General features: G+C 44.4%; 1 protein-coding gene across 3 annotated transcripts; it reads right to left on the bottom strand.

The window, feature by feature from the left end:
• Positions 1–7,531: 7,531 nt before the first annotated feature.
• Positions 7,532–23,381, bottom strand: DESI2 (desumoylating isopeptidase 2). 3 transcript variants are annotated; one of them, XR_012041610.1, is made up of 6 exons: positions 22,858–23,381; positions 15,667–15,739; positions 13,687–13,780; positions 12,807–12,948; positions 10,136–11,119; positions 7,532–9,847 (listed from the first exon to the last, which is right to left on the bottom strand). XR_012041610.1 is itself a non-coding variant. In XM_072856499.1 (5 exons), the coding sequence occupies exons 1-5, from the start codon at positions 22,894–22,896 to the stop codon at positions 10,886–10,888; spliced, it is 582 nt and encodes a 193-aa protein (XP_072712600.1). In that variant the 5' UTR covers positions 22,897–23,381; the 3' UTR covers positions 7,532–10,885. The 3 variants fall into 3 exon arrangements, 2 of the variants coding, with proteins under 2 accessions (XP_072712600.1, XP_072712601.1); XM_072856499.1 differs by having other exon boundaries at positions 7,532–11,119; XM_072856500.1 differs by lacking the exon at positions 22,858–23,381 and adding an exon at positions 16,247–16,276 and having other exon boundaries at positions 7,532–11,119.
• Positions 23,382–26,678: the final 3,297 nt, after the last annotated feature.

Here is a 26,678-nt window from a genome sequence, read left to right as displayed (position 1 = left end):
ATAAAGTGTCCCCCGTTCAGTATTTGGGTAAGAGGGACAGGCAGCCTTGCAGTAACTGCACTTGTCTCTAACCCGCCATTGCTGCCTTTACCCCTTCCACTCAAGGTGCTGCAGCATAGTCTCCCTGCAGCCTCTCGGAGATCTCGCCATGCGATCTTACATTGCTGCTGCTTCTGCTGGCTTGGCTTTTGCAGGGCAAACAACAGATTTCAGCCCTCAGAGATGGCAATAGCACTGCGTCTTGTACTGGTGTGAGCTGTACCCACCTGCAAGGAGCTAATGGGACCTGGAAGTCCCTGCTCCTTCCTCCTCCTCCTCCTCCTCTCCCCTGCCTGGGGTTTGTGGCTGCGCCGGCTGTCGGGGACATGGGGCAGGTGATGCAGTGCTGGCTGCCAGCAGGTCGTCTCGGGGGTACCTGCAACTTCTCTGAAACCTTTTTTACGCCACACACAGGGCAATACAGTGATGAGTCCCTCTACTCTCGTTAGAGCAAAGCAAATCTGTTAGCTTTAATCTTGGAAGTCGCTTTCATAGCATCAGTCTGCAGCAGCTGGTTTCCATGGACACCAAGAAACGACTTGCAGCGTGTACAGGGAAGAGGACCGATGACCTGCTTGTCCTTCCCTGGCCCGTGCCGCTGGGCTTCCCTCCATTTGCACATGCAGAGGCATTGCTTATTGCCGGGAGGTGAGCTAGCCCAGGCCCGAAGGCTTCAGCTTGCTCGGCCGGCAGCAGCCCGATGCAGTGCCTCTCCCGGCTGCCGCCCGTCCCCCCCATCCCGCCACATCCTCCTGCCTCTCTGGGCAGCTTGTCCTGCAGCCAGGGAGGAGGGCAGGGGGAGGAAGGGTCTCGAGATGTCTTCACACCCCCTCCCACCGCTGTGGCAGTCCCAGGCCCCCGCAGAGATGGGAGGATTTGTGGTGAAGGTTATGTTACCTACTTCTCTTTACACTCCTAAAGGGCACTAGGTGCAAACACGCCGTTGTGCCTTTTGAGGCCAGCTTTGACGAGCGAAGCCGTACGGGCAGCGTTAGCGTCAGTCTGTGCTTGCGCTGTGTCCTCACTGAATCATGCTGCCTGGAAAGTGCTCTTTTCCAGCCACAAACTGAAGGGATCGGCAAGAAGAGGGAGCAGGGAGCTACTGTCTTGGGGGGGTGATGCCTGAGGTGTTCCGGCACTGTTACGCTGGCACAAAACACGGCGGTGCTGGGCAGATGCTTGCTTGGGACCAGCCACGTTTGGGTGACTTGTAGCATTTCCATAATCAAGACTTGTATCAGGACAATTAGTGTCTGGCACCAGGCGACATTTTTTTTTAATTAGAGCTTGAGCTTTCAGCAACCAGGTGTTGATGAGACGCTCTTTCTATGGGTGCTTTTTGGATTTAAACTAGCCTTGAAGGTGAGCTCTTCCAGCCAGCAAAGAGAAGCATGTCTGCGTTCTCCTGAGCCCGGTCCCTGTGCTCACTGGAGGGAGGAGTGGCTTGAGTCTGTCCTTTAGCCACATGGCAGCAGAGCTCTTTTGGGCCCTCACAGCCAGGAGTTTACCACAGAAAAAGCAGTTTCCACCTTTACTCTTCTTCCAAGCCTCAAATAAGCATGGCAAGGTGAGCAGAACCCCAGCTTTTTGTTTAAATGGGAACATTGTGTTATGCAACCATTAGAAAAGCCCTTACTTGCCTCACAAAGTATAAAAGCCAGGCTGTTTATTTCTTTGCTGCTTGTCCAAGTGAACCAGGTTGTTGACTGAGTGCCTTAAGCGTGTCCTGTACTAAAACCTGCAGTAGAGCCTTACCCATCCTCGCCCATCCCACCCCATCCCCTGCGTGGGACTGTGCTACAGGAGCCAGGCTTGCTGCGCAGTTCAGTGGGACAGCATTTCATCCCCCCCTCAGTTTTAGAGCCCAGCTTTGTTATTTTTCAGGCTTGCTTATCCGTCTCGCAGCACGGGAATGGCGGGGAGCCCCCCTGAAGGCGGGGAGCCCCCCTGAAGGCAGGCAGCTCCTGCGCCTGCTGCTGGGGAGGTGGGACGAGAGCGGGCTGTTCCCCCTGCCCGCGCCCGGGCGGTAAGGGCAGTGCCAGGACGGACCCTTCCCTCCCATGGCCTTGCCCCGCGGGGAGGGACAGAGCCGCTGGAGAAGACTCCAGGAGCGCTTGTGCCTATAGTGTTTCTGTGGCTGTGGGGCGCTGGCACCGGGGATTGCAGAGGGGAGCGATGGCTGGGCTTTTTCAAGCCTCCTTACATCCATCTCCCTCCCCAGGCAGGTGGTGGTTCTTAAGGAGCCACAAACCCACATCACGCTGCTCCATAACTAGAGGTTTTGTCTGTGCATTTGGGTAGAGAGAGGAGACTTGTCTGACCCAAGCTCAGCTGCAGCTTTTGGTTGTGTTTCTTCAGACACTGCAGGCATCAGCGTGGAGTGTATTACTTAAAAACCTGGTTGTAAATTTAAAAGCAGCTTTGGCCCTTGGGTCTGAGTGGCAGCCCTCCCTCCTGCTGAAAGGTCACTTAACGCTGGAACAATTGCGTCGGGGCTTCTTCTGAAGTGAGAGTAAGGTGATGCTATGGGGAGGGGGGAACCCAGATGGAGCCCTTGAAATCTCTTGCTGCGTCTCCAAGCGTCCGTCCTGCTCGTCCGAGTGGCATGGCATGGCGCGGCGCTGGCTCGGGTCCCCTCGCAGGGCACGCACTGCACCTGCTGCAGTGCCCCAGTGGCAGAGATTTAACCTTGCCGACAGTCTGTCCCCGTGGCTCTTGTCCCAAAAGCAAGTTGCTGTTGGGAAAGGAGCACCAAGAGAGCTTTTGTGGGCTGCTCAAATGGGAGGGCAAAGGTTTCCTTATTCTGAGGTCATCATGGAAGGATGATGTCATCAGCACAGGCTTCCACAGTTGAAAAAACTAGAAGTTAATTGAGTACTTTGGCCTCTCCAGCCACCTACGGACATGGGCTTTCTAATGTTTCTCAAAGACTAGCTTCTCAAAATCAAGCTGACAGTCACTAGAAGTGTGCCTTTAGGGTGGGGCTTTTTCCTATAAAACTGAAAGATTAAAATTTATGAAGGTGATCAGCTGAAAAGTAACCTACTTCAGCACTTTTCTCCAGCATGCAGACACAGCTTAAAGGTAACAGCTGGCTCAGAAAGATGGCAGAAAGTCACCTTGGAGTCTGCAAGGAGGGACAGAATCGAGCTTTTCCAGACTACCAGGTATATGCTGCAAAGGCCACCACTGGTGGACATTAAACAAGAGCCCGTTTCTGGGCGGTTGCTGCTAGTTCAAGACATTCTCAGTAAACCTCCCCAGAAGATAAGGAAGGAGTATAGATTAGCTCAGGACACAGTCAGGGAAGAGTGTCATGACCTATAGGGTTACCTGGTCTGCAGGTAAAAGGCAGGTCCTCAGAGGCCATTTAGGAAGTTGAACATCTGTAGAGGACAGAGTGAGGGAGAAAAAGATGACTCTGAGGAGCTGATTGCTCTGGATGTGCTACATATAGGGTATACCACGTGCTAGGACAGGGAAGGTGTGTAGTCTAGCTCTGAACAGATTCCTGTTTGTACTTGGTTTAATTCTGCAGTATTAGCATATTATCAATAAATAATTACATGTCAGTGTATTTAGTATAAAACCCTTTTTTTCCTCATTTGAAGACAATCTCAGCAATATTAGCACCAACCATTACAACTTTGAAGCTCAGTGCAACCCGGAGAGGCGCCAGAGGCTGCCTGTCTCCCTGAAGGCTGCAGGTTCTCACGCCATGCTCATCCATACTCTCTGAAAGCACAGGGTGAGCCTGACATCCCTGCATGCGTGCCACGGCGTGGCTGTTTCACCGGGGAAGCGTTTGTGTGGGGAGCCATGGGGCAGAGGCAGCAGTCTGGGCCATGGAGACTGTCCTTCCTTTAAACCTCTTAACGTGCACAGAAGCCATAAGGCTCCTGGAAGGGCAAAGCAGCTTAAAGAAAACAATTGCAAAGGTGAGAGCATCCTCAAAAGCCGGGGAACTCCCTAAGGCATTTCTCTGCCCTCGACTCCAGAGTGCTGGAGGTAAGAGCCAGCCTGAGCAGCCTCCACTCAGCTGGTCACCCTGACTATCATCGGTTCTCGTTCAGTGCTTTCACTAAACTTTCCAAGTCTCTCTGACATAAAAAAAATAATTGACCTTTACAGTTGTGTTTGAGCCGGCTACATTGCCGTCGGCTCTTGCTAGTCCTCACTACTCAGATCATATTTGCTTAACGGCATGTGAATTAATTTGTTGGAAGCTGACACTTCACCGCAGGTTTAGCTAGTGACTCTAACACGGGGCTGGAGCATGAAATTTAAGATGCAGAGCATCTTTTGGGAAAAAAATTGGGAGTGAAATTCCAGTGCTCTTGGAAATCCTCACTTTTAGGACTGAGGTAATGAATGAGCTGAAGTACAGTAGAAAAATAAACTCAATTCCAGCTATTTAAAGGCTCAGCAATTCCTTCCAGGCGAAAAACAAGCAGCTATTGTATGCTTGCACTGGGAGGGCTGAGGGGAGGCAGTGTTTCCCACAGGCAAATTAGGAATGGGAAAACCAGAACAAAACCCGCAAGCCTCAGAAGTCCGAGTAGGGAACACAAGCCATTTTCTGTTCAACATGATTTGTGTTGTCATTAGGCGGGTTTAATGGGGCTTTATTCTTATTCTGAGAGGAAAGCCCTGGCTTTTCTTAAGCTAACAGTAATGACTGTTCAGACCTGGGAAATGTGAGGGAGCCAGCCGAAACCGTGTCACTGAGTGCTGTGTCACTCAGGCGCGCTCTGGGAACAGGGTCTCTTCCCCCCCGTCCCTTGCTGGCCGTGGAGGTTGGCCACGTTTCGCTAGAGCCCACTAGAAACTTGCCTGTGCCCTGTTTGGCGGGGGTGTGTGTGTGGGGGAGTGCGTGTGTCCTATTCACGTCATTTATCTCACTGTAAAGGAAGACCTGTATAGACCATGCCAGCAGCCACGTTGGGACCAGACCCAAACCCCTCAGAAGGCACATTTGAGCCCCCACACTGCTGCCCTGCAGTTGCCTGGGGCAGAAGACAAGGCTGGCATCGCGGCTGCGGGAAAGGATTTTCTCATCCGAGATGGCTTGAACCCCTTCCTAACCCTCCTCCCAAGCTATGGTGAGCCCTCGCAGGAATGATTCAGCAACACAGTTGTGGCTTCTTGAAGTCCCGTATTTGGGTGCCTTGTTTCGGGCTGTGGAAAGGTGAAAGGGGATAAGGAGGTAAAAAAAAGGCTCCCTGAAAGGAAATGTTAAGAGTTGAAACCCATGAGCTCAGTTTGAACAGCCCCCATGGGGCACAGGTGAAGCCCCTCTCTCTCACCTTCGTTGACTTCATTCAGAAGACACTAACAGCGATTCCTCTCCTTTCACACAACCGCACGGGCTAGAAGCAGCACAGCAGGTAATCGGCAAGCGCAGCAGGCTTTCTGCTTTGAGGATTACAGGATTGACACACCACTTCGAAAAGAACACAAGAACTGCTGGCCACCCATCTTCCACGTGCAGAAGGAATGGCGCTACCTTAGCTCTGCTTGTCCTGGGCTGCTGCTCGGAGATGGACAGGGATGGAGAGCTGGTCTGGTGTGAATAACATCCCTCTAAGGAGACCTAGATAGATGCAGCCCTCTACCATCCCCAAAGCAAGCTAAAACTGCACCAGTGCAGGAATCTCGCATTTCTTTATGGCTAGATCCTGGTTTAGTTGGTGATATGCTAATTTTAGTAGACCAGATCATGTGAGAAAGACAGGATTCTGACTCTAGCCCAGTAGGAATCAGAGTTACTGGTGGAGTACAGCTGCTTTCTCAAAGCAATGCCATGGGCTTCCCTGACAAGCTGTTACATTGAAAAGTTTGCTGAAGTTTTTTTATGATCTGATGTAGATCAAACCAAAGGGTAGCAGAGAAAGTCAGGAACTGTTCAATAACCATTTTCATTGCATTATATGAAGCACTGTGAAAGAAAACATTTATTTTGGAGGAGTGATACGACTAAGGTGCCTTTAGCCGTAAAAAAGCTTTGCCTATTGAGAAGCTGTTCTGATGACAAATTTGCAACATAAACCGTGCATGCCTGAAGAAACTGTTTTAGAAAATGAAATTTCATTTGAAACATTTCTATTTTCTTCAAGAACAATTCAGTTAAACTCAGCTACTCACCCATTAACCAAACAATGCAGTATGTATTTTTTGTGTATTGATCGCCTTCCTAGAAGTGGATGGGCGCTCTTTGCCATCAGATGCCACAAGTGAATTTATCTGAAATTCACTGTTTTAAACTGATGAACTCTGTCAAAGTTGCCAAGCTTCCTTTCAATAGGTTACGAGTTACTCAAACTCTCTTGCAGCTTTGTTAGTGATTAGTGTCCAGCAGCAGTTGGAAAAGGGAACACCCCTCTATCTTGGCAGCTTCTCCAGCAAGTCGTGTCCTAGCCAATCTTCATTAGCAGTGCACACAGAGATGCCAGGCTCAGCACGCCAAGCATGGCAAAACACATCCCCTTCCCAGCTGTGAGGCGAGAGCGGCAGGGCAGCACCGGCTTTGACAGCCACAGGACAGTGCTCCAATTTATCAGTGCCCTGAATGTGCAGAGAAGTATCTATCCTGTCAAGACACGTGCACCCATCTGCGTTTTGCAAAGTCCAGAGCCAGCACCACTGGGTGCTGGCAGAGCCCATCCTCAAGGGCTGCTGCCAGCTCTGTGCCTGAGCTTGGGATGTTTGGGGAGCTCGCTTTGCCGGCTGACGCACCGCGCAGCTGCCCCACGGCACCCCATGGCCAGCGTGGCTGCAAGGAGCAGCCAGCTCTGCTGACCAGAGCAACCACAGCTTCGAGCAGAGGTGCAACCACCCCACACAACTGTGCAGGCGGTCAGGCTGCAACCCAACCGCTGAACTGCCCTGGCCAGGAAATAGCTTGGCACCTTTTTAATTAAACAGCCAGGGGAGTTTCTCCAGTCTGGGTCAGGGCTGGGCCGTGCCACCAGTGACACTGCCGCTGCAGAAGCGGGCACAGCACAGGCAGCAGTGGCTTAGGCTGGTGTTGCCATTGGTACTTCACCGTAGTCTGGATCCTTCTGCTCTGCTCAAAGGAATTAGCAAGGCAGACCCCACGTGCCTCGTGGCTGCTTTGGTGCAAATCCAGACTACAGGTCTGGGCTTTCGAGCAAATTTGTAGAATATGGCACGTATCTGCAACATATACCAAGCATATCCTGAGTGTTTCATACACCAGTAGCTGTAGTTAGCACACCAAATCTGAAAACATTTTGCATTTAGTCTATTAAAAACTAGTGGCTCTTAATAATGCCTCAGACAAACCAAACTGCAGCCCCTGACGCCCATGTCAAAATATAGCCTATAGCTTAACTATAGGAAACCCTTGGATAGTTTTACTATCCTTTGAAAGCATGTTTCAAAACCAAAGATCAGCTTGGGTGGCACTGACAATACAAGCTGTAGGTACCAGGGGAATAATGCACGCAGCCAACTGTCTTTTTTTATAAAAGTATTTTTAATAAACTGATGGATTTAAGATGCTAGACAACTTGTTGCCATGTACAGGTAACAAAAGTCAAAATTCTTTGAATTTTATACAAATAACTATGTAGTACAGTAAACTTGAATACAAGTTTACAAAAAATGCGTCAGTGAATATTCAGCTTGTAACCAACTTCCAACAGTGAAAATTATCATGTATCAATAGTGATCAGAATTGCATTGCAAATTTTAGAAGTAATGCAACTATGTTTTTACCAAGCGACTCTGAAGTTACTGGTGCACACTGACAATACATTGGATTTTTTTGGCTTGCTGAACAGAAAATGGCATTTAAATAAAATGACTTTGAGTTAAAGAATATAATACGTATCAAAAGTACTATCTTACAGAAAATTAAACAAGAATGAGAAAGTAAACAGAGCAGAACCCTGAAGTAGTGATATTTTTCTACCCGTTTTGATGGAAAAGACTCCACAGGCGTCCAGCTTTCTCACAGCATTTTGGAGTGTTCTAGTCCTAGCACAGTGTGGTCATTAGTCAACTACAGTAATCCCTGCTTGGCAGTAATGCTGGTGAAAGGTAACTTGCTCTATTGCTAACAAATCGGAGTAACCACTGGCAGGGTGACTTCTTGGAGGCATCCAGTGGAGGCTGAGTTGACAGCACACGACTGAAGTTACAGTACCGCTTGCTTTGATACAATACCCAACAGCCTTCAGGGTTCAGGTGTCAGTTTCCTCATGGGATTTACAAATGGATGGTTTTGAAACAAACAAACAAACAAAAAAAGGAGCATAAGACAGTATTTTCACCTGTACAGCTACCAATAAAATGAATGTTTTTGTTACAAACTTTCCAGTCTGCTTTATAAAAAATAGTCTTCGTTTTACTTCTAAATAAAAACTGTGCTGTGATCTGTCATGTTCTTGCATTGTACATGCTGTAGTTGTGTGTGTTAATGAAGGTGTAGAGATTTGTGACCTAGCGCTCTGGATATATCAGAAGCCTAAAAAGCTGATTTTGGTACATAAAAGTTAGGTAGCAATGAAAATTCATTCTATTTATTTTTCCTAAAACCTAGGAAAAGCTACAGTACATTGCTAGATCAGTGGCCTCAACCCTGAGCTGAAGTAAAGGACCTGCCTTGGCCAAGAGACTTAGTCACGTTACTACCACAGCTGCACAGCAGAGACAAAATAACCTGTCTGTGGCCTGTTGTCTTAGCTGTAAGTAGTGCGAGATTCAGTTCTAATGCTTGAGAGTTGACTGGAGACCACCATATTCATTTTCACTACAGGAAAAAAAGAAAGGAGAACTCAAATTCAGAGATTCAAGTGAAAAAGCACTCAACAGGGACAGTCAGTATGTCCAGCGTCTGGAGACCAGAGAACGTAGTCAGTGGTAGACTTGTCAGTCTTAAGCGTTTCCCACTTGGTAGAAGAGATTACTAAAACACGTACCAAACTACAGTTAAAGAGACTTCTACTATTATCCCACTCTTTCCAGAAAGAGTCTCACTTGATTTTTTTTCCCCCAGAACTGAGCGTCTCTCTCTCTGTACCTACACTGCATCACAGAAGATGAGTGAAAACTTAGAGACTGTCTGACAAAGGATTCAACCCAACTGCTAGCAGAAAACTTCTGCTCTTTTCTATCATGAGTCGGAGTTGGCAATCATAAGAATTCTTACTACGGTACAGCCTACTGCGCCTTCCTGTAGGGTTCAATGGCACTGACTACCCATGGCTAGGAACATTCATAACATGAAGCGTTCTTGCCTCCTAAGAGGATTTTTTTTCCTTTTAAACAGCAGAAACTGTAGAGTCAGTATTTCACTTAATGTAAAAACTAAACCCAGCAACAGACTGAAAATAAAGCTTGTAAGAATCATTTATACTTCTAGTAATGCACACTTCTTTGTGAGCTGATCAGTTTACGGATGGTATGTTTTTTGTTAGTTTAAGGCAGCAAGTCTTTCAAAATACACAAGCTCACCTCCCTCATGTTTGTGCTACTGTATCCTTATGTGCACAAGAGAACCTCACTAATTCACACTAATGACTGGAAGAACCATTAATTCTCTTGGTAAGTGAACAAGAATAAGGCATTCCATTATATATTCTGATCACTAATTATAATTTAGCTCTAATTATAATCTACCAGCAAACATACTTCTGTGTTTTAGAAAATAATATCTCTTACCTTCAGATATAATTATGTGTGCAGATTAGTGGGTTCTGCTGTGTAAACACGCAGGTGCATAAGCAATTTTCAGGTTTTTCTTCATTACATCTGACAAAAAAGTTAATGCCACAGACAGAGACTGTGGGAAAATAAATTAGGATTTCTCTGTAATTTGTGCGGATATGCACAACTGGGCAGTAATTTATAGCTCGAGAAAAAAAAGGACACGAATGTTTACAAACTCAAATGGAGCAAAATCAGCAGCAGAAAGCAAGGCCATTCCCCAACCATAAATGGCTTGTATTACACTATTCCAAACTATATGAAACAAAAAAAGAATAGAAGTACTAACTTTTATATATAAGTTTGAAATCAAGTAAACCAAACAGTGAAAAATTTGTTGATGCTTCTAACAGATGATACTCACATGTCTAAATCCTGGTTGAAGGCGACTGTAAATACAGACAGAAGATAGGATGCAAACTACATGGCTGAGTTAAAAAAAACCAAAAGGGATCAATGGGCATTGTAATGAGATAGAAATTTCCCTTCATATGTGCAAAAATCCACAGTTTCATTAATGTAGAGGTCATACTTCTAGTAACAGATCTTAGACAAAACCAGTCTCCCTACATCCTGGAATCTACCTGTTTACATCAGCCACTTTAAGTGCACAGTACCCTGTTCACATATATAGTATTCAGCAGTTTCTGGCATTTCTTAGAAATTTAATGTTCACCTGCCTTACATCGTAAAAACAAAGGGGAGAGTTCATCCAGGCCATCATACCACTGCTTTTGAGTTATACCAACAGTTAAATCAAACTCAAATTCTCTCTTCTTCCATGGTGGCAGGAGTCCTTACAGGACTTGTAAACAGCAGTACACAATACTGTAAACAAATAATTTAAGTTCTGCTTTATACAAGATGTTAAGTTAACCCAGGTCTACCAAACAGGTGAAAATGAAAAGGGTGGCTTCACACAAAATCCTTCCCTTTTCTCCCAGCAATTCTTTTCACTACACAAATAATCCTGAGCTGAAACAGGGGTTGATGAGAGCCTTTTTTGCATATAAAAACAATGTTCTAGAGTCAGCTCTCATGTTCTGTCAGGAAGTCAATTGCTGGAGAGATTAAACTGAAGTATTTCAAACCATTTGTTGCTTTGGAGGAGGACTTATAATTTGGTGTGGCGTCCAGTTCTAGACCCAGATGCTGAGCTTGCCAAGGAAGCTGACGCTGCTGCATCCTCAGCTTCCTCCAGCTCATCATGTAGCTCCTGGCTAACACTAGACTGGAGGGCTGCAGGAGTTAGCCACTCCTTCGGCAGACAGCTCTGGAGAAACGGTATACAAGAGCTGAAGTAGGCAAGGCGATTCACCCATCGTGGAATCTCTTTTCCACACAGAATCTAGGGGGGAAGGGAGAAGAAAGGATTAATTTGTCTTCTGGATTCAGCAGTAACAGAACTACAGTACTGTAAATAAAAAGCAAAGGCTGCAGCAGCCTTACGATTTACGTATTGCAAACACCGGTCAAGAAGCACTCAGGTTAGCTGCACTAAGACAACTTTTTCCATCAGTAAAAGCAGCATCCCAAGTCACACAAGCAGACTTGTTTTCCACTGTGAGAGTTTGACACATGGTTCTACACTTTTTTTTTTAGAAGTCCTGAAAAGCCTAACCACCTCACTCTTTTTGGATAACTTCTATAAAAGGCACAGAAATGAGTTAAGGTATGCTTTCTATTCACCGCCAATTCCTCAGAAATAGAAATTGCAGGAGAAATCTCACTATTACAAAAAAGCACCCTGAAATCAAGTGGTCAAAAATACAGTGTCAATACTAAAGTTACATGGAGCTATGCATACAGCAGAGGCTATTTACTGTGATGGCCTCTGATGACTTTGCACAAGACGTCACTATCTTACAGCACACAGCCAAGCACACACACTTAGGTTCACTGGAACCTGAGAAGCTATACAATGCAAAACTGGTTTCAACTCCTCAAAAGTATATAAAGCTGCATTAAATACTTGTTTTTACTGTACATCAGTCATTAAATGGTTTTGTTGTCACTATTCAAGGAGTGAGCTATTTTACTTAACTACCTTCATATTCACTGCTGGTATTACTTACTCCAGTGCAAATCTGGAGAAAAATCATAGCTAATGGGAGTATTACTCTGCTGTAACTGAGCAGCATTTAACATGTAATTATATCCCTGTTTTTATAGTCAATCTGAACACTAAATCGGACGAGACATAAAATAGAAACAACATGACCATGCAGTTGAAGAGTATGGCAAAAAACCTGGCCATATAGGCCAGATTTCATGCCAACTGCAGCTTTGTCAGTGTCTCACCCTACTTACTTGTACCAGTGTTGCACATGAATCATCATCTCAATAAAATTTTCTGGTACCACTGGAAGATCAAACAGTCTACACAAAACACAAGCTATACAATAAGTGTGCCATTAACTACTTTGCAAAAAAGAACAATTAAATTTTATTGAAGTTCACCATGGAAAAAACAGCCATCCCTTTTTGGGAGTGCTTCAATGAAACATTAGAATAAATTCTGACAAGCACAGATTGTTAACTACTGACGCAGGTGCTGGCAGAGCAATAACTTGACAAAAGCCTCTCAAGCAGAAGATTAACATTGTCTGTGAAACTTCAATGCCTTTGTTATTCTTTAACAGTAGGTCATAATTTTAAAAATTATTTTCAGTGTGATGGCTCTGTGGCAAAATACTGATAAAAATAACACGTGGTTCTATCTTCAGTAGTGATCTCTGAAGCATCTGAAATTATTTTGAAATCCTGTTAATAACTTCATTTACTAGGTCTCTCTATTAGGAATGTACCCCTGCTTGAACACAAACTATGTATGACAGCAATATTTAGCATTTTTGGCAGCAAAATCTTGTGCTTTGGCCATAAGCACAAACAAAACCTGAAAACCAGTGACATTTGTCCAAGGTAACAGAGACAGGAAGTTGGAAATTAGGCCAAACATTCCAAAGGACAGGAAGGAGATGACGCTTTGTAGCCACCTGGGAAGAACCTTTCTATAGACCTTCATATTTGTTTACCTCAGATAAAGCTGAAGAAAAGTGATTGCAGTTTTTGTGCATTAGGTGATAAGCATTTCCTTTGAATTCTTTTCCAAGCTCTTCTACTATTTTTTCTATGTCATCTTCCATGAAGTCAGTACTGCCTAGCACCACAGCCTCTCTAGAAAAGAAACAGAGAGAGTAGAAGGTGATCAGGCTTCCATGATATAGGTGGATTACTGTTCATACATTGCTCAGAAGTCACCCCACTGTGGGCGGTGAGATCTTTCTGCCCTCCTAGAATAACATAAATTCTTTCTATTCCATTTTACAGCACGACTTTTATCTTTATCATGAGAGATTATGTCCTTGCTTATTGTCCACATGCAGCTCACTTAAGTTCTCTGCAACTTAATTCTGACAAACTCTGGATGCAATTTTCCCCTCATCTCCAAAGGATATTGTTTCTAAGAGTCAGTTGAGAACAGATAAGAGCTTGTAATGCAGGGAGGGGTCAAGGCACTCACACGGAGAAAGTGGGAGAGACACATGGGGAAACATTGAAGAGCAACATTTTTCAGCTTTTTCTTTGAATAAAAATTTCACTACCTTGAAAAAGTTACCCCTTTGTATATACTGTATGGATAACAAAAGCTAGCCACAAGTCCACATCATTTGTACACATTTAAGGAATTTAATGGTATGCTAAAAATAACGTTCTTTGCTGTAGACACTTTGCTGTCTCATCATCTCTGTCCATCTTTCACTTCTAAGTAAACACACTAATTTATAACTAAGTAACACTCAGGAAGTCAGAAATCCTGTAGTATCATTCAACACATCTATCCTCAAAAAAAATGCAACAAGTTGTCTTTTTAATATGCCTTCTCAAAAGCAAGAAAATAGGTATCTTTCTTACTTAAATTTAAATGTTTCTCCTAGCTCAGAAGCATTTCCTGGTGAAATTTCAAATATTCCAGAAAAAGGGTATGGATGACCACCATAGGCAAATTCTGAAAGAGAAAGCTCAGATTTAACAAAAACAGCATACAACGACAGCAAAGAACAGCAGACCTCACTGACTGGAAGATCACTTCACAAGGATCTAAAGTTATAAACCAGACATCTTATTTACATGGGTAACAAATGCAAGGAGCTGGAAATGAATAGTTTTGTTAGTTACTAGTCAACCTCAGTAAAAACTGACAGGAAATTTCCTACATCAGTGTACAGGTTTAACTGGAATAACTTTACAGTATGTATATATTGTTTTCATTGTATACGTGAGGATTTACAAGTTAAACTGTAAATCCTACCTATGTTCTTTATACATGCTTATCTTTAAGAGTCCACTTACATACTTGTAGATCAGGGATTCAAAGTACTGCATCCTCAAAGGTCTGATGTCACTTCTATTCAGTGCGCACTACAGCTGTAAGTGTGGCAGCAAGTAGTGGCCTAATAGGTTTTTTAATTTTTTGATTTGCAAGAGTTCAACTGTCCAGAGTTCTTTACTATAACAAGAAAGTAAACCTGTGCATGCATCTGAAGTCTGCACGTAGCATCTGCTGGCATAGGCACTTACAGTACATGAAAATATCATGGTGTGCTTTAGCTTCCTTCTGTGACTGTAAGATAACACAGCATGCCACACCCAGAGTTCAATAAAAAGCTTTAAGCATGACTTCACACTTCCTTTCCTCAAACTCGTAACACATCATCCAGGTCTAGCATTCAGTTTTGTGGATAATCGTTTTTACAACAGGTTAATAAATAAAGTTTGATGTACTTTGAAAAATGCAAGTCATTGTTCTAGCAGGCGTATGACCTGCTATATGAGAAAGCTGTGATAATCTGAACAGGAAGGGAGGCACATGTATTTGGCACAGCTCAAGAACTGGGTTTCAGGCACAGTACTATTAAGAGTCAGGTCTTTCTGGTTTGGATTAAAAGAAATCCAAAAAAGTTTTAACAATAAGCATTGTATTTTGTCAATTCATTGCTTTGATAACACTTGCAAACCCAGGTACAATGTGACTGTTATAATAGCTGAAACATTTATCATTTAAGGTAACTTTGTACAATGTGGTCTTTGGATTGCATGCCACACCTTTTGCTGCTTCCCCTCGCCTCCAAATACATTCCAAAAAAAGAACTGAAGTAGATTTTTCTTCTTTAAATGGACTACTTTTAGCAACACCATCACCTCAGAGCTAGGTTATACTGCTAGGCAGGAACACTTCTGACCTGAGCCTGTGCTACAGCATGCTCAGAAACACCTTCTGGCAGCAACGGGGATTCAAAGTGTCCTGAACAGATCAGGAAGCTGCATCCCCAAAGTACAACCTATTTAGCACAATCGGTATGTATTGCTGTATTTATCACAAGTGTATCTTTTGTAAACAGTATGCATGAGATGCCTTTTAAAGAAACGGTCTCTTTAAAACAAAGCAACTTACCAATAAGGAATAGACAGTTTTTCCTGACCATCAAGCACTTCTGGGTGCCTATCTGCAACAGACTATTGTTTCTGTAGTTAAAAGTTAACTCCTTGCACTAAGTGCTGGCAGAATACTGACGAAACATGATTCAACAATGCTTACATGAAGCATACCTTTGTTTTAACAATAGGTATTTCAAAACCTAAAATAAACATTTCCATGCCCAGCTGAATAAATTGCATGCTTTTTCATAGTTGCATAGCTTTATACAAGAATGCAAGATGACTACTGGATTATTCGTATCTAAGGTTTTTTTCCAGAGGCAGGAGAAATTAGAAGTTTAAGAGAAAACTGATGAACAGGTTTCGGGAGCCAGACTTCCCTCACTACCTGAAAAATGTTTTTTAAATAACAGCATTACCAGAACAAAGAGTAAGTTATGTTTTTCTTGTACATACCTCGGCCATACACCTCTATACCTGAATGGAACACTCCAATTCCAAGGGAAGAAGTATATTCATTCATCCAATACTAAAAAGAAAGAAGAAAACAAGAAAGGCTCTAGTTAGTTTCCAATACAGATTTGTCTTCTGATAGCAGACTGACATGTATTTGTCCCCCACATCAAAAGCATAAAACCCTACCACGAAGTGAAACTGCACAACCCATTTTATGGGAACAGAACATGCCAGTAAAATTCCCCAACTGTACACAGTGAATTAATTCCATTAGGTTCTACTCCAGTGTTTTAGTGCTGTTAATGTCTGTCAACCAAGGAGACCGTACAGGGAGAAATCCAGATCAACTTTCCATTTGTCAACAAGTTACAGGTTGTAAAGTTTTCCATTAGATGGAACACATTCTAGAATCAACTGCAGTAATTTTGCAGGAGCACTTATTTTGTTTTTTAAATAACATCAGAATGTAGGACTGTAATATACACACACCAACTGTCATTTATAGCAATGATCACACTTTTGCTTATGACCAGATGAGCATGAGACATACTCAGAGATATGCAAGACGGACTGAAATTACCTTAGTATTTTTCATCTTTGAATACTCAGTTGGTGGTCACCATACAAGAGACTAAGCTCTGTCCAGACTGCAAGTCTTTTGCATAGGTTTAACACCCGCTTCCAATATATCACTTCTATTGTAGCCAACAGATAATAGCTGCATTTCAAAAGGAAACCAGGAAGCGGGAAGGAAAAAAAAAAGGGGGGAAGGAAAAAAAAGTGCTTTCTCTTTCCTTTTCCAAAAGCAGCAGGAGCTCGCGCCTATCAGGAGCTCGTGCCTATCAGGAGCTCACTATTACCCTCAAGACCTTAAAGATGCACAGAGTTCTGGAAAGGGAAAACCTCAAAATTACTGTCTTTCCTCAGCTACATCACCACCCTCAAAACATCAGTCTCCAAGCAGTAAAAATTTTCAAGTGACACATAATTTAAAAAGGAACCTCAAACTAAGGCTTAAAAAAGAAAAAAGAAAAAAAAAAAAAAAAAAAAGAAGCCTCCACCTTGTCCTTAAAACTGAAATCGGCTACCAAGAAAAACCTCTCGAAAATACAAGGAAAACATTATTTTGTCAATTATTCCAGTAGTGGGATTTTTCCTCCAGGGTCATCTGGTCCCAGAGGGCACCCCTGCGAGTTTCTACAAAGCAGACTTCAAAAAGTCAGCTGGCAGGCAGGATACAGGTAGTACCCCTGTATTGAGGTATGAGGTAGTACCCCCAGCAAATTCATATTTCTTTAGCAAACAGGAAGAAAAAGAAGCTATCTTCTTTATACAACCTGTTGACATAATAAGTGCTTTCTGATGTGAAGTCACTATTAAAACAGCACAACTGATGATAAAAATGTAAAAGGTTACAGGTGTCACACTTTGTTAAGATGTGCTAGCTGGACTTTGTACATAATTTACAGGGCCATTACAAACATGGTGTATAACATGCATTTCTGAAAGCCATTTTCTCCCAATAAAAATGATATACTCAACTTTGGGCTGAGAAGCTATTTATAAAACTTAAATGGCAAAAAGAGCAAGTCAGGCCAAAAGTTACAAATTTTCAGGCACTAGATATGCATGTATTTGGCTTGTACAGTCATCCTTATTCTAAGTATCATCAAACCTAAAATAAATGGTCCCTCAAATTCAGTCACTAGCAGTTGCCAAACATCAGCATATCATTTTTCCAGCCAAAAATTCACAATTGTGCTAGCAGACGCAGGACACAAATGACTACCTGGATAACAAGATGCTGAGGATTTGATGCTCTCTTCTTTAGACAAGCCAGTTGTGGGAAGTTTTGTCAACATGAATTAACAGAAGACAGATTTTGCTCCTTATATTTATTTAAAGCTAAGGATCATTGAGATCCGTGGATAAATTCTGCTTAAGACTAAACTTTACACTTTGCTTTCTGGCAAAGTTAATGCTGCAATTTCTGGCTTTGTTAATGCATTGTGATGTTAGCTAGCAGGGTATGGATGATTATACTAAATCATTACCTTAGTCTATTTAAAGGTGCATTTAAAGTTCTTTCCTTCCTCCCCCCAGAAAAGAGCAGAGCTAGTCTGTATGTATCTAACCAGACTTTTCAGATCAAGCTACATCCAGAAATATACTGGGTTAGATTTAGTCTGTATAAAAAGACATAGAACAGGGAGAAAACAAGAAGAGGGGAAGGAAGGAGAATGATGTTAAGACTACCCAACTAACAATGGGTTTGTGAGCTTAAAAAAAGGATTCTGTTCATTCAAGTGAAATCAAAGCCCCCAGGAAAATGGAAGAGCTACTTAAACATAAACCCATTTCAGTTCTGAAGCCAGTCCTATCCCACACTTTACCAGCTGACCATTTCAAAATAGTTTCAGGTTTATATTTATAGTCAAAATCGTAGGCACATTCAACATACAGTTTGTCAGCGCAGTAAGAGAGTACATTTGCCTAATGAGAAGGTGTACCTAAATGAACCTAATCTAGAACTGAGCTAGACAGGGTCCCTAGTGCTCTAGCCTTTCCTCTCCTGGACACCCATTCTGCCAGAAAACTCTGGGTCCGGCCTCTGAATTTCAAATAACCTACACATCACGTAAGCATCGGATCTCTTAATGCCAAGCAAGGTTATCGCTGCTCTCTGAAAATGGAACAAAAGTTACACAAGATATCCCATAAGCACTGGAAGTAATAAAGCCTAGTTTGTCACTAAGCAGAAAGAGAGAAAAATTATTCACGCTCCTCCCCTCCCACAACCCTGTGAAACCTAATGCAAGGTATAGGGAATATTCTGTCCAAGGAGAGGACAGAAAAGCAGGTCACCAACCCTCCTTGTCGATCCGTACAGAAGCAGACGAATGGGATGGAAAGCTGCTCTAACAAGGCGTTTGGCAAGTCCAGTGCCATTCAAGTACGGACTCCTTCTTACTGGTGCCACCTAATACACAGGCTCACAGGACTACAAAACCTGAGCAGTGTTGGCAAATTAAACAAATGTTAGCAGCTTTGGAAGAAGTGCCTAAAGCAAGCTGGCACTTCACTTAATAGTTCCAGTAAGAACAGAGTAGGTTAACTGAAGATAAAAGAATTTCAATAAGGCAGAATTACTTTCCCCCTAGGAACAGTAATTATATCTAATTATTACTTAATCTGGATCAGCTATTGGAAGGTTGGTCACATTTTCTCATTGAACAAATGCCTTATCTCACTGAAGAAAGAAATGCAGGACAAATGCAACTTAAAATACACTGAATTTGGCTACAGCTGAAATGATTATATATGACTTACAAAATAAAGATTGTAAATTAAAGGACATATATATATATAGCTCGCTGGTTCAGTAACATGCCGTAAATTCTGGAATCCCAAACTGATCCCAAAAGCTACATCCTTGCTTCCACTACACAAACTGGATTCCCTTCATTAGTCTGATAGGAATTTTGCCATAGTAGAATGTATAGAAGAAGCACAATCCTGTATCCTCAATATTTTGCAGTAAGTCAGTCTTGTAAAACAGGAATTCATGTTTAATGCAACTATCAGAACAAAAATATTACAGAATTGTTTTTCTATGCGCACAATAAAGTCATGTCACTGAAATGAAAGAAGAACACTAATCCCAGTGCTTCAAAAATATCCTCATTACTTTCTTCAGAGCTTTCGTTTATGTTAATACTTTAGATTGTTATAGCTTTATTTGACAAGGGAAAAAATAGGATGCTACTTTGGGCACAAGAAAGCTAGACTCCTAAAAATAGCAGCTAGTTAAAATGAAACTATAAAGTAGTCTGGTTCTCAAAACACAATATAGCAAAGTCTTCACCCTGCCCTTTTAATGATCATAAAAGATTTTCAAAGGCATGAACGGCAGCATATAAATATGCCCTTAAGCTTCTCTCCCTCGGGAAAGTTAACAGTACTTGAAAGTCCACTTTCTTGTACAACACATGCACCCCTCCTCACCCTTTGGTTTTATCAAAGATTTTCACTTTTTCAAGTGCTAAGGACAATGGAAGGGTATATGCTCCAAAACTGACTGACTCAGTCCTGTAAGCAGTTTCGACAGGAGCAAGGTCACCTAGTATTCCCCTGCACACCTAAGGAGTGGTCTGGGAAATGAAGCTAGTTAGCACTCAGGTTAAAATAAAGCTATTCATAGGACTGTTGCAATTATAGTAGTGTTGATTCTGTCAACCAGGTGACTAACGGTGGTCTCTTGTTCCAAAAGTGAAACAAAAAAACCCCAAACCTAAACTACAAAAAACCCCAAACCCTCCTCCAAGTGACACGAAATTTCAGAAGCAAACAGTAAACCTGCTAGTGCCTCAATACACAGTTGGCAGGATTTGATGAGTCAACAGAACTTCAAAATAGCTATTACGAAAGACTCTTCCCTTCCCCCCACCTTAGTGCCCCCAAACAATGCAGTATCATTGATTTCAGCAGGCTGTCTGCATGCAGTAATGTAACTGCTATGCAACATGAAAGTGCGGCTTTAGTTTAAGCTCCTGCTTCAAACAAGTTTAAAGTGGACTGAGACATCATTTAGCAAAAGAGTCTGAGGCAGGATGTATATTGACAGTGTCTTTCAGACACCGTGGGAACCTCAGTTTTTCTTTCCAGTTTAAAGGAAATCTGTTTCTTTAATGGTCAAATAATGTAGACATCGTTATAAAACAACAAACACAGCTGAAGTAGGATATAGAAGTATTCTGCTTAGTGGTCTCAGCTTACACTGTGTATAATTTGTGGTAATGTACAGCTTCAAGAAATGCCACAACTGCAGACCAAAGCACAAAAAGCCACCCCTACATGTGATCAAACATCTGCAAATAAATGTGCTGGCTTGCTTCTTTTGGACAATAAGTTCCTTCCACAGATGGTGGCTTTACAGACTATACTACTTCTTGACGTAGGCACAGCCCCACTAATCACAACAGGACAACCATCAGTCCCCAACATGTTCTAAGGAAAAGTATGACACTCGTTTTTATGAGAACAACCTTCCTGTTGCTTTTTTTTCCCTTCCCTCCTGTCAACTGTCAGCCTCCCTAGGATGGCTGGAGTAAAACCGATCACAGCAATTCAGCTCTGGAGGAAAAAGAAAGGAGGATATGGGTTGCAACAAAGAAATCTAAGGAGCAAGAGATGCAGGAGAACCATGTGAATGAAAGAGTAGACTATCACAAGAGAAAAAGAAAAGGCATGCTGAAGTCACACCCCACCAATGCTATAGTCATAGCAAGAATGGAGTTTCTCACAGAGGCCATGACATTACTTTCCAGGCAGGCACTTACACAGGAGACAGTCCATTCTGTTAAGTTTTCACAGCCTGCCTGTGAACTGGGTGCAGGTGACACTTTGCACAGCTAAGCAAGTCTTCGTGAGAACACTGGGTCTTCCATCTTAGCCAGTCAGAAGTGCGTCAAGCCTCGACTTCACATATACTGTCTTATGTAACAGTCCTGAAACTGAAGTCCTACTTCTTTCTCTGTACAAATATTTATAGCTAATATATGTAAAACCATCTCTCTTCATGCTAAAAGAGCTTCTCCAATGTATATTTTTTAACTGTAGTCCAGAGAAGTCATACATATGCATGCGACAGAGCATTCTTCCCTCCCTAAGCCTAATATAAATAAGGCACAGCGACTTTTTGCCATATCAGCATCATGTATGAGCTCAATCAGGTGAGCAAAGACCCCATTTTTTCCTCCCCCTCTCAGAAAAATCACAGTGAATAGACTGCTCCTGTCTCCAGTCTCCCCTCATTCTCTACAATGAAGGAAAAACAAAGTAGAAGTAACAGGTTGTATTCACTGGAGACAGAACTCAGATATGTGAGGTGGAAAAAAAAAATCCTTTGACAGGGACATTGATTTCTATGATAAGTATTAGGTTGAAAGAAAATAATGACAAGAATCAGGCTAGTTCATGTAATCTCATATATAATTTTAATTTCAAGCCAGATAGCTCCCTATTGATTGCTATTAAATATTCTATCATTAGAACCCGAATATTCCCAAGCAAACAAGCTGCATTTTCTCTCTGCCAGCAGTCACTGACTCTACACTATACACCTTCACCCTTTCAAAACACCAAAAGTTCACTTTAAAATGGCGGTGGTGGTGGCAGGAAAGCCTATCCAAAATAAGCCAAGTAATGCAAACAACGTTACCTGAAGCTAGTTGTCAACCTTACTGTCCCACTATCAGTAGCCTTGAAACGTGGTCAGAGAACTAGTGCTACTTGCTCTAATTTCTAGCGATTGAAACGCATTAACGGATAATATTTTCTTAATATTACTTATCCGCACCTCCTGTTCTATGCAGGTACTTACACCTCATTTGTTACCATGGCATTTGAGCAGCTTCCAGCTGAACATAAGACAATACAACAGTTGCTGTAGATGTCACAGAAAGATTACCCAGAAGGGAGGGAAGGTGAGCTCATAGGACTGCAAATCGAGCTGGAGCAAATCCCTTATTTCTACTAAGTTGCAGCCACACCAAAACTGTTCAAAAATTCTGGTCTGGAAAAAAACCCATTACTGACAAGGCGCTACAAAACTCATCCCTACAGAGAGAGCGGTTACCCCCAACTACCATCCTGTTGGAAAAATCAGCCACTTTTATGGTTTTCTGGAGCAGGAAAGGCAGGGCCTCCCCCCTGCTGAGCCCTGGGGGCAGTACCAGAGGAAGAAGCGCTCGGGACATCCACGTTTCGCTACTCATGCACAGCAGGGGCAGGGGCAGAGCTTCCTCTGCGACTGGGAGCGGAGCTACCTGTCACGGAAAGGCCCGGCCCGGCACCACAGCAAACTTTTGTTGCAGGTCACAAAAGACCCGTAGGAACCGACAAACCTCCCGAGTTATCGCCCCCCGCCCCGGGTTCGTTATTTCTCCTGCTCCACTGCCCCCACGGGCGGGAGCCCACGGAGCCGACTCACGCGGGGACGGGCAGGAAAAGTTTCCCCGCTGCCCTCGCCCCCCCCGCAGGACGCTCCGCAGGCCCCCGCGGCCCTCCCGGGAGGGGACCGGGACCGCCGCCCGCGCCCGCCGCCACAGGTACGGGGCCGCGCTGCCTCCAACGGCCCCGGACCGGGCCTGGCCGCCGCGGCGGGCCGCTGGCGCCGGGCCCGGCGCTCACCATATCGTAGACGTTGAGGATCACCAGCTGGTTCGCCATCGCCGGCGGCCCGCGGGCGCCCCCCGCCCGCTCGGTCGCTCCCGCTGCGGCGGCGGCGCTGCTCAGGCCGGCGGCGGGGCGGTGGGGACCCCCGGGGGCCGCTTTCTCCTCGTCCTGCCTGTTGCTGCGGGGCGGGGGGGGGCGGCGGGCACCATGGAGCCGCCGCCGCGGACGGACGGGGCCTCTCGCCCCCGGGGGGCGCGCTCAGCCCGCGGCCGGCGGCGGGGGCCGGGCGGCGCGGGGGCAAGCGGGCGCGGGCCCCACCCCGGTGGCGATGGCGGGGCCGGCAGGAGGGGAGAGGAGAGGGGGAGAGGAGAGGAGAGGAGGAGAGGGAGGGAGGGAGGGAGGGAGGAGGCGCGGCGCGGCGGTCAGGGCGCGGACGGGGGAGCGGTGCAGGCAGCGGCCGCCGCCGGGGCCGCGGGACGGCCTGGCAGCCCCTCCAATGGGCACAAAATGGAGCCGCTCGAGCCCGCCCCCGTCGCCCGCCAGGAGCGGGCCGGCGGAGACTACAGCTCCCGGCGCGCAGCGCGGCGGGGAGGACTACAGCTCCCGGCCTGCCAAGCGCCGCTCCGCCGAGGGGTGCGCGCGGCGCTCGGGGCCGCCCCCGGCGCCGGCCCTCCCCCCGCGGGCGCAGGCAGCCGCTGCGTGGGGGGGGGCGAGGCTGGTGGGGCCCTCGCCGCGCCTTTTCCCATCTGCGGCCCGGGGAGGCGCCTGGGGTGGGCGAGCCGGCCGGGGAGTCCCGGTGCGGGCTGCCGAGCCGGCGGCTGCGGCCCGTGGGGCGGGCGCTGCGCACCCCTCGCGGGTGAGCGGGCCCAGGCCGCGGCCGGGCAGACCCGCGGCGGAGCCAGCAGCGCCGCGCTGTCACACCTGCTGGGCTGTGGCAGGCTGCCCTGTTCTACGTGGAACATAACGCAGGCGTACGTTAAGGCTCTTAGTTGCCCGTGGCGGGAAGGTCTGTGTTCGGGCCGTGTGGGGAGCATCCCCCGGCGCCGCCATTTTCTGTTCAGTGAAGAGCGGGAATTGGCGCTGGCTTTGCAGAAGTAACGTTTGAGCCTTTTGGACCTGCAGATAACCCACAGGTGGATACTGGTGAATGCATGGCCACTTCTAAGGTGGCAAACACCTTCGATAGTAACCTTGTCGTATAACTTAGTGGTAAGGTAACCTTATGTATAACCTTGTCGAGCAATAGCAAAACAAAATTCCAGTTGGTAAAAGCGTCAACAGGAGAAAAGATGCTTTCTCTCTTCCAGCAGATTTGGTTTTATAAAGACAACTACTGTCTTTTAAAAAAGGTGCAGTTCACAACAGGCTGTGGATGCGCCCTTGAGACGAACGTGCTGCAGGAAGGAGGATGTACCACCCCAGGGGTATTTTGGCTTCCACTATCATTTCTGGCTGCAGATGTTTAGATGTTAGATGTGTAGCCCCTCTTTCACAGCTAAAAATCCTCTTGGCTGCTGAGCTCTGCACCCTGGGCTCCGTTTTGCATGCAGAACAGCTCCATTCCTCCAGTACCACAGCACAGCTGATGCAGACAGTTAAAAAAGTATCAGTTTGTTTCCTACTTTGGGGAGTGATCTTTGGTTAAAGGAAACTAGTATTGTTGCAAAAACTTACCAGAGGTTTGGCTACTGGTTGTCAGAATATGAAATTCAAATGCCTGAGAGACTGGTGTATGAACCTGTGGTTCATCTTAGCCATATGAGGACTGTTGGCAGTAATGCTGTACTTTGCCAGTGAAACAGTAAACCTGTGGACAGGATGTCCGTAACTCCTTTGGGTCATGTTCTTCATCTGCTCCTTTGGCTGGCAGCTAGGGGACAAGCTGGTAGTTATTAAACCAAAAAGTTTGGTAGGAAAAAGTTGCTTCTATATCAGGGAATACTGAGGAAAATATGATCGTATCTTAAAAACTGCAGGGGTCAAAAACCTTATCTGAAGAGGCAGGGACTCCATTTCCAGCTAACAGTATACATTAACGGGAAGGGAGAAACACAGAGTGCTGGAATGACTTCTAGTGAATTACTTAGTCTTCATTCTCTCCTGTTCATTGCTCGTCTACAAGATGCACTGTGAAGAAAAAGGAGAGGAAAACCTAACTTCTAGCCTGTAGTGACAGGAGAGAGATAAAATTCATATTATATGAGTAAAGCTGAAGAATAAAGCCCCAAAGTGTCATTTATTTGACCTAAAAATTGAATTTTGGCATTTAAGTATTGGACTTACTCCATAGAGTAGTAACACAGTACTACAGCTCTGACTTCCTCAGTGATGCAGTTTATCTTTTCATGCAGTTATCTGCAAAAGACAGGAAAATCCTTCTTTTGAGAAAAAAACCTGTGATTAGCTAGGTGTCAGAAGCCGTGTTAAGCATGCGTGAATACTGCAGAAAGTTATGCCTTATATAGTATGTTTTATAGCAGTTTGCATTTATCTGAGTAATTTGGAGAGTGAGAAGGTATGGTATGGGGATGCCCCAAGATACTCACTAAGATCAGTTTGGCAATTTGATAAAGGAGCAGTGATCAGGAGTAGGCACTGTTACCACGAAAGAAGTATAATGTGTGAACCCGGGGACTTCTGCCTTGTAAAACTGAAAGCCAAGCTGCTTGAGCCCTTAATGGGAACACAGAAAATCTCCTCAGAGAAGAACACAAACCAAAATCATTGCCTGCCAATCTGTACTACATTTACTTTATGCCATGACATTTTCCTATCCTTGTATGGGAGAAATGTGCTTAAAGAGCAGTCTGGTTTCTTGTCTTTATGGAAAATGCCATTGTTTAGTTTTCAAAGGTATAGAAATAGTCAAGATCAGAGGAGCACCAATTTTCAGCCGTAAAAGAGAACTGAGAGAAGACTAAGGCATCTTAGATTCACAGAGAGATGCAGAGCACCCTGCACAGTTGTTGCTACACACCTCCTGTGTGTCCCATGCGTTTGGCATACTCACAGCTAAGGTGGAACACAGATGTTCAAATGCTCCAGAAGGAACTGGGGGGCTCTGCTTCAGCTCATGGGACCATCCTCTCTTAAGGGAAGACTGACTTACTGTTCAGTAGGAACAGACTGTTTTCACTGGAGGTGAAATTTCAAAGTTGATTTCTGATTTTTTCTGATTTCTGTCTTGGTACAAACTGTACTGAAATAGATGGGATATGAATCATGCAAAATGAATCAGTAACAAATGATTAAAAATGCTCATATATTCTTTGTGCCAGATTTCTACAGCTTTTATAATCTTTCTGAAAATTTTCATAAATGTGTGAATATCAAATAAAGTTATTATGAGAAGTTCAACCATCTATTTACCTATGGAGCTTTATTAAACATATTTTAGGACAAACAGAACAATTGCCATTAACAGTATAAGCTTTGCAAGGTATCTTAACTTGCCAATAAGAAAATTCTGGCTAGAAGTGCAAAAATGTCTTCAGCTGGAATGAAAAAACAGATTCAAATAAAACACAACTATTACAACAAGTATTGTAACCCTTACATTTATATATTGAAGGAGAGAATAAGCTTGAGAGGGTATATAATCCAAATATGTACTTTAAAGATAGAATTATCATTTGTTAAGCAATAAGTAAAACATACAGTATAAAAAAAAAGTCTTTAGGAACATATAATACTCCCTTTATGGACTGTGCTGCTCATTATGGGAACTGAATTGGCTGCAGCCCCTTGGATAGAGTGGAAATTTTGCATGCATTTTTCTATCAGATTTCACACTGAAAAGATATGCTAATAGCTTAGGTAAGTCAGCGAAAGCTGTA

Source organism: Ciconia boyciana, chromosome 3 (genome assembly GCF_034638445.1).
Source record: "Ciconia boyciana chromosome 3, ASM3463844v1, whole genome shotgun sequence".
Lineage (NCBI taxonomy): Eukaryota > Metazoa > Chordata > Aves > Ciconiiformes > Ciconiidae > Ciconia > Ciconia boyciana.
Note: the sequence above shows the minus strand (reverse complement) of the source record. Positions and strands in the feature narration are given on the sequence as shown.